Genomic DNA, 20,946 nt, shown 5'->3' with positions numbered 1-20,946 from the left:
ACACACACACACACACACACACACACACACACACACACACACATACACACACACACACACATACATACGTACACACACAGAGCAACCAATTGCCCCAAACACAAACACAGCCTCCTAGGCCTGGTGAGTGTTTAAGTGCCAGTCAGATCTTGTTACAACTCAAGATGTGACCCAAAGGGAAACACACAGGCAGCAGGACCACAAGGGGGGGGCACTGGAACATTCCTGTCTAAACAAAAGGGGCCGAGGGGGTGGGTGCTGGTGATGGTGGTAGGGAGAGAGGACGCCAGGGAAAATGTAATCACACAGCGGCCATGGAAATTATTACGCGCACTGTTTGAACGGCCGCTGCCAGGACTGTTTACAGGAGGCTTCCAAATGGGTTACGTGTAGACCTGCCGCCCCACTGAGCAGAGGTGAGTGTGGCAGGACGGGTGAGGAGACTTACTTTTCAGGAATGCCAGCATGGAGCCGTCCAGCCGCTTGGAGTCATCGCCCATGATGTCGTCGTCCACTAGGCCCTGGGGGAGACAGAGATGGGAAGTTTTAACACGGACCAGGGAAGGCATCTGTGCATGGTACATTGGTGCATCATTTTACCTTTTTATTTTGGAAAATTCTCCCTGGCTTGAATGTGGGAAGACGATACTCCGTGAAATGGTTATTCACACTGGGTTACATTTTGACAGTTTTTGTTCCATTTAGGATGTGCCAAAGGAACCAATGTCAATTATTATTTTTTTTAAAAGAAAGGCCTGGATTTAATTTCTTTAGTCTTTCTTCTAATGATGACAAATGAGCTAGAACCATACTGAACTACTCTGAGTTTGTCATCACTGAACAAGCAACCAAAGTTCAGAACTCAGAAGAAAGAATCAGACATCTAAGGAAAAAATACAGCATAATATACTGCAAGCATTAAACAATATAACAGGTAGTAGACTATTGGCACATATGTTTTAATAGAAAATGAATGACATACTGGAAATTCACTTCACAACCTAAGGTTGCCGTAGGTCACAAGTTTCACAGGTTTAATGAAAAAAGTACAATATGCTATCCAAACATATGAGACAGTTTCAAGAGATTCGAGGGATTCACATCAAAGCTTTTAAGCATTCTCTTGGCTCTGTGTCCCCTCTGGATTGAGAGTAAGTGTTGTACTGTTGGCACCGAACCAGCGGATGTCAGTATTACATGAAAGAATGATCTCATGAGTTGTTGGTTGCTCAGCCAAAATGCCATTATATCAGGATAGTACATCATAACCCCCTGGTTCAGTTTGAGCCAAACACTGTGCACAGTGAAATAATATCACATATTGCGAGCGTACTATTACATACACACAGGGGTCATCAGTAGCCATAAAGCTCAAAGGAGATCCAAACATATGGATATCAATCACTTTGATAGAGGATAATATATAAGCTGTAAATTCTTTATGGCTTTGGCAAAAAGAGACAGGACAGATCTTATCTTTTCCTAATGCCCCATCCAGATAGAATGTCCTCAACAGAGGTGATAGAGCAGAAAAGTATACACGCCAAAGGCACACATGCCAGGATCATGAGGTGAAGTTAGAGTGCATGAAAGAAACAGTCTGGAACAAATGTTTAAGAGAATGTCAAGTGTCACCTCTGAGACGTAAAATTGCATCTTACATCATTTTTTTTTTGATCAGACTAACAGTATAAGACTGCCCCTGGACTTTTACCACATAAGCATATTTTCAGATATCTGGAAACACAAACATTGATATAAAAGAGTGATCTGTGTTTTACAGAGGAGAATCTATGCCAAAGCCCAGGACATCCTTTATAGAGAGCCATCCTCCCCAAAGAATACCTCGGGCTGCTGTAAACTTTTAAGCAGGTATTTCTGTTCAAATGAACCAACAATGATGTCAAGATATGGAACACTACATTTGTACTCCCTACAGCCTGACCTGAAAACAACTTCAAAAAAGAGAATGTCCACAAACTGGAGTAGCCGGAGTAATTCAAAAAATTGGGACCACTTCCGTGTGCGGACATCCTCTCTTTTGAAGTTGTTTTAAGATCAAGAGTGTGGTGTGCAGACTCTCCCTCTCTTTTGTTTTACCTTCGTGTAATTTGTCCTGCACCTGGCCTAAAGAGAGGTGGGATGTGCACCACCCTACCACCCTACCAAACTTCAAACAACTTCCCTAATGGCTACACAGTGGCAGGGGCAACACTCACGTTCTCGCGGGGCATGCTGCGTGGGAAGAAGAAGTAGGGGATGGAGGCGAGGGCCAGGCCGGCTGAGGACACCAGGAGCCCCATCCACCACGCCCCCACCCAGCGGGGGTCAGCTGGGGTCAACTCCTGCATGGCTGCTCCAGGGTAGAGGAGGGGGGATTTGGTATATTTAAGAGACAGACAGTTTTTTGTGTCACAGTGCTGAAGAGGAAGAATGTTTTTTGAGGTGGTTGAATTAGTGCCATTGTCAACACTTACAGCAGCTTGGTTGTTACTAATGAAATCATACAATGTTACAGACACATCGTAAATGTGCTAATTACCAACCATTTTGTTCGAAATTCTAAAACAACGATGTTTTTTAATAGTTCAAAATAACATTTGATAAATGAACCTTACAATTTTCAGTAGCCATTGGTGTGTAGATTTAAACAAAATCTAGTTTGGTTCTTACCGGGGCTTTTACTGCCTGAAATATCCGATTTTGTCTACCATACTCAGAGTTTAGTGCTGGGCTGGTGGATGCCTATTCCCAACCTTTCACACTGCACATCAACGGTAAGCCCGAGAATTCTCGTCGCAATTCAAAATTCCACTGGAGCTCCAAGCGGATTTGTACACGCAGCCTTACACTGTTTACAGCTCTTTGAGTCACGGTAAAATGTACTTTTTGGTACATAGCTAATTTTGATACAGTTATGGTATGGGTGCTTGCGTTTCTTTAGGAATCTGCCGTCTTGGTTTGTATAGAAATGAGTATTAAGTGACACATACACGTAAGAGGTTGGACATATGTGACGGTTGGTAATATGTGACGTTCCGATATGAGAGGTGTAGTATTCTGAATAATCAGTTATTCGTGTACTATTCAGGTGAACAAAGAAAAAACTGAAGTACCGGTAATTATATTTTGGTAAAAAGGAGGAAAGACTTAGGGTTGCCACTGTCCTTGACACAAAAGAGTTGAAGGCAAAGGATACTGTTAAAAATACTGGTGTATTAATTGACAGTGATCTAAATTTCAACAGCTACATGAAAGCGATAACTAAATCAGCTTTTTACCACTTCAAAAATATTGCCAAACTTAGAGGGCTGATGTCAAAACATGAATTAGAAAAACTCATTCATGCATTTATCTCCAGCAGGGTTGATTACTGCAATGGACTGTTCACAGGCTTTCCTAAAAAGACTATTAAACAGCTTCAGGTGATACAAAATGCAGCAGCTAGGATTCTAACAAAAACTAAAAGAACTGACCACATTACTCCCATTCTTAAGTCCCTGCACTGGCTTCCAGTAAGTCACATAATTGACTTTAAAGCACTATTGCTTGTTTATAAATCAGTAAATGGAGCAGGACCTAAATATCTATCAGACATGCTTCAGCAGTACACACCTTCTCGTCCTTTCAGGTCCCAGGTGAAAAACCTGTTAGTAAAACCTACTGTTTTACCAGAACTAAACATGGTGAAGCAGCTTTTAGCTGCTTTGCGGCTCAGCTCTGGAACCAACTTTCGGATTACATTAAAAAGGCCCCAACTGTAGCCAGTTTTAAATCTAGACTTAAGACCAAACTGTTATCAGATGCTTTCTGCTAACTGCGCTGAGTTACAAATTCTATAATTATTCAATTATTCAATTATTCAATAATTCTGATAATTATTCTACCTTGTCTTTTATTACTTTTTTACTACTTTTTGCCTTTGTTTTTTTTTTTTTTGCTTATTAATTATTCTTTATTTTTAAATTATTTTACCTTGTGTGTTTTATGTTTTCTTTTTATTATGATCTTTACCTTTTGAACTATTCTTTTAATATATTGCCCTTCTTATTTGTTATTATTGTTTGGTTTTGTTTATGTAAAGCACATTGAATGACCTCTGTGCATGAAATGCTCAATATAAATAAACTTGACTTGACTTGGCAGTAAAAGTATTCTAAAGCCTGCGCTGATGATTTAAGGTTTTGGCAAATGGAGAACTCTCAGCTAAAATGTTTATATAAAAGAGGTGAGCCACAAAAGCACTTAATTAAAACCCCCACAGATGGTTTATGAGGAATGGCACATGCACAATACCTGTATTCACTCTGTCAACATCTACATAGATCCTCAGCATCACTGAGCCAAGAAGGTATCCAATGGCAGGCCCAAACACAGACACAGCAAAGAGAATGGCTGCAAACACAAACATAAACAAACAATGTAAACATGTAAATACAAAAACATATTCATAAATGTTGCTATACAAACAGATCTCTCTTTATATTCATACAACTTGATGCACCTTAATCTTAAGTGTTTACACATTAATAATACAATCCCCAGAACCATCATAGTGAGGACTTCATGCTGAATTCCTCCACTTATTGTTAGTAAAACCCATATGGGTTCACTTTAGCGTTTTATCCCAGAATAAATAAGATTAGGACTCAGACAGGACAGGACCAAAGTCAACACAGCCCAGAACTGTGTGGTCTGAGTGTACCCGGGCAAAAGAGAACGAGAGAGAGGCGCTCTGTGTAAACATACAGTAAGTGACAACGATATGTGGTGTTTGGATCCGGAAACCAAATTAAATCCCTATGATGGAGTTGCTCGAGTGAGCCATCAGCCATTATTGGCACTCAAGATAAGCCGAAAGGCAAATATCACCCAACGTCCAGGCGACTGGTCAGACGGAGACAGAAGAGCCAATAATGAGAGGGTCTAAGCTGTGTGGGGATAATCGAAGAAAGCTCACGCTGTCCTCGTAAGTAGAGAATAGCATGTGATGTTCCCTCCTCTGTTATGTTTTGTCTACACTATTATCTGTCACAACCTACAGGAAAATGAGTATACGGTATACGTCTATCAGTGCATGTGTTGTATGGAACCTCCAACGTCAACACTGGTTTCACAAAAATACTCCCTGCTTTTCCACAGTACCCACAGAATGAAAGATGTGATTCAGGGGAACACCAGAGAGTTTACAAAGCTGCAGTATTTGTTGCTTGTCAGAAATAAGCAAATGCTTTGAGAACATTTGAGGATGAATTGGACCATTCTAGGAGAGGGCACATGTGCACGTCTTGGCAGCAAGTGTTAACAAATGGCAGCAGCAGGAGCCTCATTTTCCAAGTCTCCAGACACGTGCCAGCATTTGCATGGGCATTGCTTCAGGAATGGTCCAGCTCATTTCGAAACCAAGCTATCCATCTTATTTCTCAGATAATCATATAGCATTGTACTGCTTCACACAGAATGCACCCAGAAGCTTTAGGCTAACTAATGTAACCCATTTCCAGTGAATTATGCTAAGATAGACTAATGGTCTTCCTAGAAGTTCACTCCATGACCTCATGCAATGCCTCTGCAGCCCCTGAAGCACTGCACCACATGAGTCACTCACCAATATAGAGCGGAGAGTTGCCCGGGCCAGCGAAGTCGTCGATGTAGGAGATGCCAAAGGGCTGGATGGGCACGGAACCGATGCCAAAGAGCAGCTGGGCAGTGGCCATGAGCAGCCACAGGCTGCTGGTGTCCACCAGGCGCTTGGCATCGTCCTGCCCACACACATCGGCACTGGAGGAGTTGAGACGGGGCACACACAAGTCCCGACGGTCCGCTGCAGAGAGAGAGAGAGAGAGAGAGAGAGAGAGAGAGAGAGAGAAAGAAAGAGAGAGAGATTTTACATCTGTTATTTTCTTTATTTAGCCTATTAATATTTTCTTATTTTTTTATTATTATTATTTTAATTGTAAAGCACTTTGGTGGTGCAATGTTGTTGCTTTTAAATGTGCTATAAAAATCAACTTGACTTGACTAGAGAGAGAGAGTGAGAGAGAGAGAGAGAATAAAGGAGAGTGAGAGAATGAGAGAGTCATCTAGATGTTTCATAATCTCTATGATTCTGCCTTTTCTGTTTTGATGTTTTAAATGACGTGTCTGCTCTATGCTTTGGCTGTGTCATTTTCATTTAACCCTTAAAGGTATGGATTTTTGATCATTCTAGCATAACATTCCGTTCCACAACAATTGAAGGTTCTAAATTCTATGTTGAATTCAATGAACCCAGATATTCTTTAGAACGTTCATTTTTCCAAACATTCCATTACACCTTTAAGGGTTAAAACGATCTGTATGATAAAAGTGCATTGAATTGAATTCATTTTGAGAGAGACAGAGAGAGAGAGAGAGAGACAGAGAGAGAGAGACAGAGAGAGAGAGAAGAGAGGAAGGGTTGACAGGGGACAGAGAGAGACATAAAAGGTTGAGAGAAATCGACAGACAGAGAAATGAAATCCAGGGAAAGGCAGACAGAGGAAAAGTTACAGAGGAGACACAGACAGAGGAAAAGACTGAGAGAGAGAGAAGAAGAAAGAGAGATTGAGGAGGGAGGAAGGAGGGAGGGGTGGAGACACTGGAGTTTGCTGTACAGACATGCTCCTCATAAAAACCCATTAGACCCTTGCGCTGCCTCCACAGTCTGTGCTTCCTGACATGCGGGAGGGATGCTGAGCATGGAAGCACAGATGTCGTCCCCATAAAACTCAATGGGCCTCTAGCACAACGGGCTCTGGCCCATCTTCGCTGACCCCCTCAAGAGCAAGGGGCTGGCGTCCAGACACACCACACACACACAGAGAGAGAGAGTGAGAGAGAGAGAGAATAAAGGAGAGTGAGAGAATGAGAGAGTCATCTAGATGTTTCATAATCTCTATGATTCTGCCTTTTCTGTTTTGATGTTTTAAATGACGTGTCTGCTCTATGCTTTGGCTGTGTCATTTTCATTTAACCCTTAAAGGTATGGATTTTTGATCATTCTAGCATAACATTCCGTTCCGCAACAATTGAAGGTTCTAAAATTCTATGTTGAATTCAATGAACCCAGATATTCTTTAGAACGTTCATTTTTCCAAACATTCCGTACACCTTTAAGGGTTAAACGATCTGTATGATAAAGTGCATTGAATTGAATTCATTTGAGAGAGAGACAGAGAGAGAGAGAGAGAGAGACAGAGAGAGAGAGACAGAGAGAGAGAGAGACAGAGAGAGGAAGGGGTTGACAGGGGACAGAGAGAGACATAAAGGTTGAGAGAAATCGACAGACAGAGAAATGAACGAGGGAAAGGCAGACAGAGGAAAAGTTACAGAGGAGACACAGACAGAGGAAAAGACTGAGAGAGAGAGAAGAAGAAAGAGAGATTGAGTGAGGGAGGAAGGGAGGGAGGGGTAGGAGACACTGGGTTGCTGTACAGACATGCTCCTCATAAAAACCCAATTAGACCCTGCGCTGCCTCCACAGTCTGTGCTTCCTGACATGCGGGAGGATGCTGAGCATGGAAGCACAGATGTCGTCCCCATAAAACTCAATGGGCCTCACAACGGGCTCTGGCCCATCTTCGCTGACCCCTGCGAGCAAGGCTGACGTGCGGGGTCCAGACACACACACACACACACACACACACACACACACACACACACACACACACACAAGGACCTGGGGTTGAACCAGACCAGGAAGAGAGGGGGGGATCTGGGGTTGAGAGGGGAGAGGAAAGGAGTGGAGGGCTGGAGAGATACGACTAATCCTCTTGGCTTTCTTGGAGTGTGTCGAGATTAACGTTTTTCCAACTGATTTATGCACCGGCTCAGGCACACAGCACCTGCGGGCAGGCCTAAACAAACACACACTCGATACCCACACACCGTATCACAGGAACTCTCTCTTGACACACACGCACACACACACACACACACACACACACACACACACACACACACACACACACAGACACACACACAGACATGTATTAACACATGTGCGAAGAAACACACACATACACACACACACATACGCACAGATACATACACAAATACATTCATTCCGTAAAATTATACATCTTTCTTTCTCTCTCTCTCTCTCTCTCTCACACACACACACACACACACACACCCCACTTCACTGTGTAATATGCCTCAGTGCAGAGTCAACGGTTCAAAACCTGCACTTATCAGAGCTGCCAGTAAAGTTTTCAATATGTATTTGACTATTATAAATACAAAGAGAGAGAGAGAGAGAGAGAGTGAAAGACAGAAGCAGACAGATATTAAATTGATTGTAGGTTGTTGGGAAGGTCCAAAACAAACTCATTTTGTTGGTAGTAAATTTATATTGTTTACAAGTTCCATCTGTCTTGTTTTCAATTAAATGTTATGAAAGTTATGGGTTGGTTAATACGCACTGTAGCCTCCACAAATCCAGTCTCAAGACATTATTATTTTGTCTGTTTTATGAGGTTCTTTTAAGTTTATTTTTTATTTGGAATTTAATTAAACTACACACTCTATTTCCGACTGAAATTTATATCTTTAATCTACGCATATGCTTTAACTAAAATCCCACATTATAATTCAGTTTTGTCCACAAAATGCTTTAAGCATCATCCATGAGAAGATTTTCAATTAACCTCATTATTAACATAATAAAACTAATCCTTGCCTTTGGGGAGGTACTATCCAAACACAAAATAACAACACTTCAGTGTCCCTTACCTGGCTAACACAACTAACCTTATACAGAGGTCATTGCAGGCTTTTGTTTGGCAGTGCATAACGCACACAAAAAAAGAGATTCTCCCACACTAATGCTGTTGTATTGTTGTGTCTGCTCTGATTCAAATTAGCAGACTTTCCCACTGGGTGTTCGTGGATGGTAAAACAGCATATGGAGGCGGATCACGACAGCACAGGATAAGCATTTTTTTCCTCCCTAAAAACTGTGCATGCTGCCTAAAAATGTGCATACATTACCTGTCTTAACATTCTGCACTTTACCCAAAATGATAAGAAGTTGTGTAAATGTACAACTATTTAAATATGCTGCGTGCACCACCAGGAGAAGCAGAATCTCTACCTTTGGTCACATAGGCAGAATACAGAAGAGTATCAGCAGAAGAAATAGGTTGGCCTCTGACCTCAGGGGAGGTAATAAATGATACAAATAGTCTACAGAGGTAGTCTTACCATGCATCACAGTGTCATACGCGTAATTCTCAGACAGGAAATGAGGTAGGGCTAGAATCAACGCGCTGACTGACATCAGAAGACTCCCAAATCCGATGAAGCGTGGGCGGTGCACCCGGCTTCCCAGGTAACTCACAAAGACAATCAGCACTGTGTTGCTCACCTGTATGTGACAGAGAGAGAGTGAGAGAGAGAGGGGAAAAGTTTGAGGGGTAAATGGCAAAAGTGGGTTATCTTAGAGACAGAGTTTAGAGGGTTACTTTATTGCATTGCACAGTTTTTCAATTATCACTGTGCATCTCTCTGAAGTGGGCACCCACACCTTGATGGTCTTATATCACAGTTCAGTCAAAGAATGGAGAGAGAGAGAGATAGAGAGGAAGAGAGAGAGGGAGAGGCAGCAGCAGGAAAAGATCGAAAGAGAGAGAGAAGCCACAAATAGATGCTATCTTTAACGCCCTCGTAGAGCATGAATCAAATCCAGCAAGTCTGTCCAAGGCAAGTTCCTACTGTATGTGAGCTATCTTGACTTCAAGCCCAGACAACTCTACCCCTATCATTGTTTGCCATTCACCAGACAAAAGCATTTAGTATGCCCTCAAAGGACCAATCAAGCACAACAGGGAAAGGATTGTTTCCAAAACCCACTGTGGTAAACAAATAAGACAGCAAAAAGCCTTTCTGATAGACTTTAAAGTACTCAGAAAAGTACTCCAAGTGTTCCAAAGGGGAACATTGCAGAGCCATAACTGTGACTAATGACTTAAACTCCTGCGAGTTTGTCTGCAGGTAGCTGTTGAAATTCCCACAGCCCCTGCGTAGACTACAAATGCCAAGGCTGAGGCTCTTGAAACGGAGGTGAGGAACACCGCAGGACGGGGGATAACAACTGGATAGTGTGGCTGGCTGGCGGACTGGCTGGCTGGGACACATTTGTTTATGCTACGCTCTCTCCATTCTCTTTCATCCTTGAGCCAGCACAGTCTGTTCCCTAACGTTTCTTTCTTTCGATTTTCGTGGTGGAGCAGTAGGAGCTTTTTTTTTTACCTGGAAGAATACTAACAGCAAAGAGGGTTGCTGAGCTGCGACCTTTGTTTTGCACGGGATTGTTATGGCGCTGTATCTGCTCAGTGACATGCCACACACCCAAGAGAGACATTTGTGCCATCACTTTACTTCTCCCCCTGTTGATGCAAAGTCCCTTACCTGTCCAAGAGGGCCAAGAGACAAACATGTGTGACAAGTCCTCCTGGTGTGTCTCCTGTTAGCTTAGACACTAAGCCGTATATCTGAACGACATAAACGGTCATATGGAAGTCCAAACTTAGCCGGTTGTTCTACTGCTCCCCCCTTAGTATTTCCTCCGGACATTATGTAAATGTGCTGTGTCTGAACGAAGCGTAGAACCTGCGGTTAAAATTCACACCTCGTGAGAGGGCGCGTCGATGACGTTTCTTTCGTGCATCTATGTGGTGGGGGCACTTAAATCTATCTGACTTAAGGCCATAAATGCCAGTGTCATGATGGAGTGGCATAGTGCTGTCCAGAAAACCTCCGACCTGGAAAGATGCAGACATCACGGAGCTACTGTCCATGAGGGCAGACAGCATTGTGATGGAACACGTGAAGGGAACGGCAAGAGACACGTTGATGTAGCCTACAATGGCAGGGTTTTGGACGGCAGGCTGCTTACCTCATGCAGAGAGGAGATGGTGCCTGAGGAGTAGCTGTTGAGGCCGAAGCGCCGCTCGATGGTGGTGATGGTGCTCTTGAAGTAGGAGCTGTACAGCAGCTGGGTGAGCTGGAGCAGACCATGGCAAAGGACAAACAGCTGGAGAGAGACAGCGAGCGAGTGTGTGTGAGAGAGAGAGAGAGAGAGAGAGAGAGAGAGAGAGAGAGGAAGGAAGAAAAAGAGAAAATGAAACCAATGCTATGCTCTATCACAAAGTTATACCATTTTACATACAGCAAAACATAAGACTTCCATATAAAAGATGTCATGTCTACAGTGTTTAACTTACACTGAAATACATGACTTTTGAAGACATAACCTCTGTGGTTGGTAGCTCTAATTTTTGAACACTGACACCTCTAATTTTTGAACACACATTTTTGAACCATTATTTATTTTGGTTCAAGCATACGTATAAGCAGACTCTTATTCTCAGGATGTTCCTTTACCCAGCACGAGACCCTGACAATCTCCCAGAGATAAACTCCTCAGCCTGATTGCAGTCAGCTAGACCTCCACTGCATGAGTCCAGTGACTGCATCCCAGATAGGGAGACTGAGGAAGAGAGGGAGCTCTTGCTCCATTGAGAGGGTGACGTGAGCCCCCCAGCATACTGATGTTCATGATGGCGAACTCGATACTCCCTATCTTAGTTATCGTAATTCCATCAAACTATCAGATCGCTGTTGCTGAAATCAACCTTATATCTCATGCCTTCAGGGTAAGCTCTGACGTCGTAACGTGCGCATGTAAAGCCCCAAGGACAGTCGTGTGTGGGAGACCGAGTTAATACAGTCGAAAACCTGGTTCGGCGTTTCAGGCCCCGAAGGCCTGTGAGCGAAACCACAACGATTACCCTTCACCTACATTCTGTAACAGACACACTTGGAGGCTGTGTCTTTCTTGCAATTGCCTGGCTGTTGAATTGCCAAGAGAATCACACATTCTCAATCAAATTGTGGCTCCCCATATGAGCACCAATCAAAACACACACACACACACACACACACACACACAGAGAGAGAGACCATCATTCTCCCACTCTCTAGTCATTAACACTGGATCCCAGAGGCAAGTGAGGGGCCTATAGAACAGGCTGTAGAATGGATGCTCGGACTGGTGGCAGCTCTGCTTTCAATTAGCAACGCGGAAGCAGTTCTATCTGCTCTAAGCCAGAAGGACTGACCTGGCTCAAGGCCAGTGTGAAGATACTGACAGCTTCTCTTCTCGGAAGCTACTGGATGGAATGCTCTCTTTTGACCAGCTCTGAAATCCAGCACACACACACACACAGGGTAGTCTCACTTCCCTTGTCGATAAAGACAATATATACTAGAAGCAGCAGTGGTAACAGCTATTTGTCTGTTGTGTGCAGCGCATTAACCTAGATTCTGAGCCTGAGCGACTCTGTAAGGATGTCTGCCCAGTATGAGCAAAGATGATCTTTTGTGTCCCTTTTTTTTTTGGGGTCATTTGCTTTTGAGGGTGAGACGATGATGCGAGTCCAGCTAATGTGTAGATCAGAGTCCTCTTCAGTTTTCGAATGCCCTACCCCACCCCACCTCTGCCCGTGGCTGCGACACCTACATGAGACACTCTGGACCTTTACTCAGCCACACCAGTGGAGGCCACGTAGGACACTGAAGGGGCTTTTGCGGCCGGTGGGAATCTGAAGGGACATGTTGAGATTTGGATGGGGTTTCCTGCGCAAACACTCGGTGTAAATCCGTCCCTTCTGTTGCACGCGGACTGCCAGGAGAAGAGCGGGAGGGAGCGGGCCTAAGCCCCCGCGTCTCTCTCTGGAACAGCTAATGCTCCCATTAAGGCCCCGCTTTATGGTTCGTTAGCGCGCACAATAGATGCTTTTACGCAGTTACTAAAAATTCAGCTTTGTTTCTTTTCCTTTCTTTCTCTTGTGGTGAAATTGTGTTTAATTGTGGATGTTCGTTTTTTTCCCCCAGCGGGAGCTATTTTGCTCCAGTCCTTCATATGAACGTCTTTGTTAGGGTACTTGAATGGCATTTCTCACTCTCTTGTCCACACTCTCTCTCTTTCTCTGTTTATCTCTGCCTCTGTTTATGTCCCTCTTACAGTCTTCCTCTTTCAGCGCTGAGTACTGTTATCAAAGTCGAATATTGCCACACATTGGTTGAAACCATAGCTCTCTCTCTCTCTCTAGCGTAAAGCACAGAGATTTTAACTCTCTATGAACTTACGCAGGTGGCCGAAAATGTGTTATTTTTAGGTGCACGTTTTGGTAGGCTTTGAGAGAAAAGGTCTGGAAGCGCTCAAGAGAGCTGCACACAGCGCGAGAGCCCCAGCGTGTGAGTGCATGCACGTGTGTTTCACCGTGGCCCGTGGGCTTGCCGACGGTCTCGGGCCGACTTTAAAAGGGCTCTACGTCTTCCCTGACAGCTCATAACTCAAAGAAGGCCTCTGAGATGACAGCCGAGGTGAGGAAGAATTGCATCTCGCATAACTTAGCGCTTTTAAGGAGAGCCTCAAACACTGGCATGCTCATCGACACAGAAACACACACATACATGCAAGCTCTTGTTGTTCCAAGAGAAAGACACGACTTGTGTTCCTTTGTGTGTCACAGTGAAACGTCGAACATGAACGCTTACATAAGCAGAACATCAGCGTTCGCTCATTCTCTCGTTCGCTTCCTGCCTACCGCACCTAAACAGGCACTTTCGGTCGAGTCATCAATCAGGATTTGTCATCTTGCCTACGGCCTTGTGACTGGGGTGATCCCTCACCGTGTGACACCTCTGACACACGCATTGCGTGCAGACGGCCGCAGGCTTCCTCCAGCAGGTACTATGACTTTCCTGTCTTTTTAATTAAGCAATGTGCAATGTTTACAAGGTCTATTAAAGATGGATCTGTGCAGTTTGAAGTGGTGAGGGTTTTTATAACAGATTTATCTGATTTGATCTTCCTTTTACCTTTCTTACTGCAGCATTTTTTTCATGAGTTAACCGCCAGAAGGGGGGCCACAACTCTTTGAGCTACATGCATGTCAATTTTCAAGAAAAGGGCTACCTTTGATTTGATCTGTGTATGAAGTTGTGCATTTTGTCTCTTGTCCGAGCATTTTATTATGAGTGCAGGGTTTCTAAACCACTCTGACCAGAGAATGGCCTATAGCTCTGTGTCTCATGATCTTTGAAATACACAGCTTAGGTTTCATCTATAAATTACTATAATGACTACAAAGTTTCCAAGCTTAGGTTCCCTAGTGTATGTGTATGGCATGCATCCAGCCCCAACCACTACAGTGAATGTGGGTCTCCTGACAGGCACAGGGATACTATTATTCCATGCTTCCTGTACTGTTGAAAGGTGCTGAGAAAGTCCAGGATCCAGGAGGGATATTTTTATACCAAAGGATTGTAAGTGAAAGTGGTCTCTGTATCCAATCTCTGTCTTTTTCTTTCTGTATCTCCCCTTCTCACTCTCTCTCTCTCTCTCTCTCTCTCTCTCTCTCTCTCTCTCTCTCTCTCAAAGTGGAACAGGCTTTACTGTTCAGAACATGTCAGGTAGTTTTCCACTACAATCTGTGGAACGCTTGGATGCATCATGGCTGGAATGTCTACAAGTGTCTCGACCCGTAGTCCCCTGGCGACCATTGTCTCCTTCCAGTGTCCAGCAGAGAGGAGAGAATCAGGGGAAGCTAGGACTTCCACTTTTCCTGTCTCTTTTTTGTTCTGTAACTCACTTGGGTTGGAAATCCCTGAAAAAGCAACCTTAAAATATGTCTCTTCTTCCCAGAAATAAACAAGGAAAGGTGTACCAAGCCTTTCAACAACTGAAAAATCCCAAGAGCTGACCAAGAACAAAACAACCGACAACTACAACAGAGTTGAAAGCAAACAGAGAGATCATAGCATACCTGAACTCCACTCTTGCAGGTAGATGTGACATGTACCAACACAAGAAAAATAACCAAAGCCTGAACCAGCATTCTGCATTTCACCTTGACAACTGGGAGATGCAGATAGCTTCCTATTTGACTGACTAAACAGAGGTTACGATTGGCCACAAACAAAACACACACAAACCAAATTGTTTTGACTGTAACTTGTCTTGCTATTCAGCCGATATCCTGAAATCAGGTGTTTTCTGTAGTACATTTCTGCTTTTCCTTTTCTGAGGAGAAGCCTTCTGAAAGCCTTCACAGTTGATGGAGCACAAAAACACAAATTAGTCGGCCCCCGAAAAGAGTGCTGCCAAAGTTTGAAATAAAAGGGGAAAAAAACACAATAGTGAGCAGTTGCAGGCTAACATTAGGAGACACACAAAACATACACACAAACACACACATGTAAACACGTCCACACAAAGTCTGAAAAACATCACTGGGCTGTGTCGAATACGGTATTGAGTTGACCTTGTTCTCAAATACCATGGCTGGCACACCCTGACTTTATCTAAAAGGCTCAGTTGACAAATGACCATACTTGTCATAAACTCTGCACAACAAAGCACTATGCTTCAATTGAACCCATACTAATGGATACTGCTGGCTCATAGCCATGTGCTAAATCACTCTTGTTTTGCATTGTACCAGAACTCTATTCAATCTGACTTTGGTGCTGAGTGATCACCTTAAAAGACACTGTTTTCTTTCAAGTCCATTAAATCCCCGGCAACCCACGACAAAGGGTCTCCATACCAGTTTAAATAGATGATTACGGCCTTTGGACAGTTATGTTTACAGTGAGGGTTTTACCTGTGACGTCATAGTTTACATGTACATCATTTGTCATAATGGTCCTACATGAATCTCAACTCAGCAGCAAACTCACAGATACACGCACACACAGACACACGCACACACAGACACACGCACACACAGATACATGCACACACAGACACACGCACACACAGATACATGCACACACAGACACACGCACACACAGACACACGCACACACAAGGAGATGCACACACAGACACACGAACTGACATGGCCACACAACATTATGTAAGACCTTTATGCTCATGAAAGCTGCATTCAACAGGCCTTGAAGAAAGACCACCTGGTTGGGAGATGAATGTGTGTGTGGGTGTGTGTGTTTTCAGAGAACCAAAAATAGATTGAGGACATGGGGATCTGCAAAGGGCCCAGGATGGATACTGACTTAAACACTGGAGGTTTGCGGCAGAGGCCAGCACAGGGATACCTGTGTGTTACGTTTGGACAGGGACGGACCTCCTCGTCTGTGCAACCCCTCAACCATCTCCTCCAACTGATCACTCACTTTCATAACGGCAGTGGGATAACTCAGGTCAAAACTCCCAACGCTCCAAACAGAATGCAATGTGGCTGACAAATTATGGACAAAACATCAAAATTGCAAATAGCCAACTTTGCCCTGTGACAAACAAGGATCGGTGCCAGTGTGCCATCGCTGAGATGATTTTGTCCATTAGGAGGGTAAAACAATAGCGCGCTATTTTGGCAGACCTCCATCATGTTTGAGTTTAACATTAGAGCCTCCTGTAGGACGTGTCAAAAAAAACAACAACCAACCATCAGTAATGATTTACAGCCACAATATCGTCATGGTGGTTACCAGAGAATAATAGGCCAAATATGCAGTCAGTTACAAGATGAATGATGTTCCAAAATCTAAACAATGATTCATAAAACTGAAACTGTCCCTCTCTCTCTCTCTCTCTTACACACACACACTTGCTCTCTCTCATCCTCTGTCTCTCTCTCTCTCTCTTTCCCCATCTCTCTCTCTTTCTCACTCTCTCGTTCTCTCTCCCCCCATCTCTCTTCAAGTATTAAGCTGTTTGAACGCTTGTTTGTTTGTTTGCAAGGTCCTGGCTGGCCAGTGGAGGTTTCTCAACAAGAAAGACTATTGTTACTGATTTTTCACACATGGTTGGACAGTATTCCTAGTCCTAATCATGTCTAGTATATGATGTTCTAATAGACAGGCAAATATGCAGAGTCAACTACAGAGAGCATCTCCTGATTCTGTGCGTGGAGATTTATCGAGACATCCCAACTGAATTTTACGGCTCTCATGGATTTATGAGTTTTTATTCTACCTCAAATGAGGACATTAAGGATGTCTACTCAGACTCGCATTTAAACACTAATTTGCCAGGATTGCATGGTCATAATATATGTATCATTCTGTTCTTATTTAAAAACGACATGCTGAAATTGGGGCTATTTTTTGTATTATTGTATTTCTTTGTCTGGGAGGCTATAAAAATTGTTCTCAACTTAAGAGGATTCTGCACCTGTTTCTTTTATCTCTGTTCATGCTTGAATTCAATAAACAAAACTGAGTTCAACTCCAAAACGGACTTGTTTTCCCTCTACAACCTGGCGTGGTCAGCACTACCATGAACTGAGGCGAACTAGTCCGACGACTGCCAAGAAACAAATCTTTTTTTTTGAAAATACATAAATAAAATCTTCAACAGTGGCTGACTGTAGAGCTGATCTGGTCCTCCACATACGAGCCAGGTCTGGCCTTGGTCCACCCCAGTGTCTGCTAGTCTGGGTCAATCTGAAACTCTGCTTTCTTTCAATCCATTAAGAACTGCCCCAACCGGCAAAGTGTCTGTCTGCCAGGCTTTACCTGATAAAATGTGCGTGCCTGCTGATCAGAAAGCCATACATCAAACAGTCTGACACCAGTATTACTACACAAAGTACTGCAGTAAGACACAAACACACAAATCACCTTGTCTTGTGGAGCCAGACATCCACAATAAATATACGTATATACATATAGCATATACATTTATTTACATATTTAGACAACTTAACTAAGTTGTTTGATTTAAATGACAGTGGGGGCAAGGTGTGATGACAGTGAATTCCCAATGTACCAATGCCTTTGACATAGCTGGCTGTAAGCCTATCTGCCCAGCCTGGCCAGTATTATTCTGTATCACTTCTCCCACGCTGGCTCCAAATAGGTGCTTTCACTTACTGGAGCACAAGCAGTTCAAGGTTTACATACCATCCGTACCACTGATAACAAGCATAACATGAGCATGCCCTGTTTGTGACCACACTATGCTTAGGCATGGTTTACACAACAAATATGAGCCTATCATTGAGCTGCAAGTGCTGAACATCATTTCCAGTGATGGATTAAAAAAATCAAGAAACAGCAAAGATGCTGATGTCTCAACCAGCTTTCACTCAATGAGGTACTTTGTTATAGCCAAGTGACATGTTTCTGCAGTTTCACTAGGCTTACTGCATGTATATATATCGTTTTCTGCATATTTGATACCGGCATTGCTGCACTCCTCTGAACACTCTTACTGAACTCTCAAGACTCAAAAAATACTACCTGAATAAAGACAATGTCAGAAATCTTAGTAGTATCTGAACTTTGCAAACCATGTCATACGCAGACGAACTGAGGACCTTAAGATCACCTGTTCAGCACTACCCTATCTTAATAACTAGACACGTGAGAGACTGTATACTTTAAGCGCCGGCGAACAGAAGCTACCACTTGACATTACTCACCGCACTCTATCAGGGAGTAGTGGAACAATATTGTAGGTGACTGACTAGTGAACGAGGAGGACCAAAGGTTGCAAATCAAAATGTATGCACGTGCGCAAAGTTTCATTCATGCACGATATTTATAGAATAGCATGGTCCCAGTTATTCTTCTATTTCTAACGGCTAATATTAACATCTGTAAAGTGGGTGGTATAGCATTGACATAGCATAGGCATACCTTGATGTTGGAAAATATCGATGCTTTGGGTTTTTTGATGTCTTTAGCGTATATCTCCATGTCTACAGATCTCAACGGGTTAAGGCTGAATCGCTGGATGAACTTCTCCTCCCAGTTGTTTTCTGCAGGGGATCAGCCGTCAGTGTCTCTACTCGGGTGAACTTCTATGAGGGGTTTTTATTTTATCACCCGCTGTGATGTAATAAGACTCAGCCCACATGTCCATGCGCAAATGTTTTGGTGACCATATTTGGCGCACCTGACCTGTCTAAACGGATCCCCCTGTGACATGTTAACGTTACTCATGTACATATCATTAGGAGTCTGCAATTACAGCAGTTTGAGAATACAGTAACCTAGGTGTCATAGAATGTTGTTCCCCCGTACACATGATTAAACCGTTCAGAGCACGCGATGTTGCTTTTTTAATCCTGTGTGTGTGTTTTTGAAGGATGAGGTGCTGTTTAGACGACATGTCTAAATGTACTTCATCTGTCATTCCGTTTTCCGTTTAAAAGGCGCTCCAACGGAGTCAAGTCGCTTCCGATGAGTCCAAAATATACTGTCGGTAAATGCAGTGGCAGTGATGGGCGCAGTTCACTTCACAACAAGACAACGTAACTTCCAGTATCATATGTTGTTATTTCTCTGAAAGACAGAAAAGAAAGCAGCTTTAACCTCATTCAAAATTGACCATCATTATTATAATTCACAGTGAAGCGTCTCTGTCAATGTGCGCCAATGCAACAATTTGTAGGAACAAATTTATCAAGTAGACGTTGGCTATGGGTTCCGCTGTTGCCTACTATAACGTGTGTAAATCTCTCCACGGTTTAAAAGTGTACACCATACGGTCATTTTGAGCTGTCTATCCAATTTCAATGTACATGCAAGTAGGGCGTGTTATCTATACATTTATGTGCAGCATGCTATAAAACTTGTTAAACAAGTGTGATAAACGCTGCAGATCTGCAGTGTCATTGTCTCGTTGCTTTCTTGTTGCTGTATGTTGTCCAGAGTAGCAAACTTTGGGGATCAATAAAGTTAATCCATCACATGAAAGGTAATTACGCGCGTCATTCCGCACTCCACAGCCCTATCTCTATTTCTATCTTTCCTCTTAATCAAACTGTATCGATTATGGATAAAACCCTGTTCACGTAGACAGACCGTTTTTATTCCACCCAAGTCTTAGCTATACTAAGCTATAATCCATGCCTTTTGTAAAATGCTATTTGTTACGATGCTTATCAAGAAAAATAAATGTCTGAGACTCCAAGTATTGATCATGAAGAAAAAACTGAACAATTGACTATATCAATCAAACAATAGACAGACCATCCTTGCCTTCAATACAAGTGAATCAACACATTTTAGAGAGATTGGACTCCTTAGATAACTACTGTAAAGCAGGTGTGAGAAAGTATTGTTAATACTACTGAATGTTGGGTTTGCATTAACTTACAAATCTACAAAGGCATGTAACTTCAGAAACCTGAAATACTGATATTGCAAGTTAAACATAACTTGCCAGCAGAGGTGGAAAGTAAGGAAATACATTTACTCACGTTACTGTATTGAGTAGTTTTTCTGTGTATTTTGTATTTAAGTAGTTTATAAAATCGGTATTTTAATTTTACTTGATTACATTTTGAGTGAAGTATTGTACTTCGCTACATCAAAAATCCCATCCGTTACTTGAGTAAAAAAAAAAAAAGTTAAGACTAACGAAACAGAAAGGGAGAGAAAAAAAAATCGTGCCCTAAACCACTAGCCTAGTGATAATGATCAGCATGTAGGCTAGCCTACAACAGGACATGAATCAAGCTAGCGCCATGCAGTCTTTCTGAAAGTGATGGAGATGGAGCTGGATCACGAGATGCATCAGATTACATGTCTAGGCTATGTATTTTCCACTATTTCAATGGGTTGTCTCAGTTCGTTTTAGCACTAATGATTGCGGAGATATTCAAGCAAACACCATGGGATTTCGTGTTTTGGCGTTTATGCTCACATTTCTTTGGAAAGAAGTTGATTAGCAGTTGTTTCCCCTCATTTTAATGTCTCTCTTTTTCCTGTTTTGGACTTTTTTTTGGTAACCTGACTTGGCTTTCTTGGAGAAAGACATTGCACCAACAACACAACAATTAGCGGTCCACTAGGCCTACTAGCGATGCTCAGCTAAATAAACAAAAGATACTGTAGACTACCTAATGAATGGAGTGCAGGCGGACTAAACCATTTAGCTCTT

At 42.9% G+C, this 20,946-nt stretch overlaps 1 protein-coding gene across 1 annotated transcript in view; it reads right to left on the bottom strand.

The window, feature by feature from the left end:
- slco2a1 (solute carrier organic anion transporter family, member 2A1) overlaps nt 1–18,966 on the bottom strand; it is a 28,068-nt gene extending 9,102 nt beyond the window's left edge. Inside the window, exons 1-7 of the mRNA XM_048253168.1 lie at nt 18,696–18,966; nt 10,919–11,056; nt 9,226–9,388; nt 5,609–5,824; nt 4,297–4,395; nt 2,220–2,353; nt 449–521 (exon numbers count right to left, since the gene is read on the bottom strand). Coding sequence (XP_048109125.1) covers nt 449–521; nt 2,220–2,353; nt 4,297–4,395; nt 5,609–5,824; nt 9,226–9,388; nt 10,919–11,056; nt 18,696–18,755 — 883 coding nt within the window. The 5' untranslated portion in view covers nt 18,756–18,966. The remainder of the gene's footprint in view (nt 1–448; nt 522–2,219; nt 2,354–4,296; nt 4,396–5,608; nt 5,825–9,225; nt 9,389–10,918; nt 11,057–18,695) is intronic.
- Between the last annotated feature and the right edge of the window lie 1,980 nt (nt 18,967–20,946).

This window comes from Alosa alosa, chromosome 9 (assembly GCF_017589495.1).
Source record: "Alosa alosa isolate M-15738 ecotype Scorff River chromosome 9, AALO_Geno_1.1, whole genome shotgun sequence".
Lineage (NCBI taxonomy): Eukaryota > Metazoa > Chordata > Actinopteri > Clupeiformes > Clupeidae > Alosa > Alosa alosa.
This window is presented reverse-complemented; position numbering and strand designations above follow the sequence as displayed.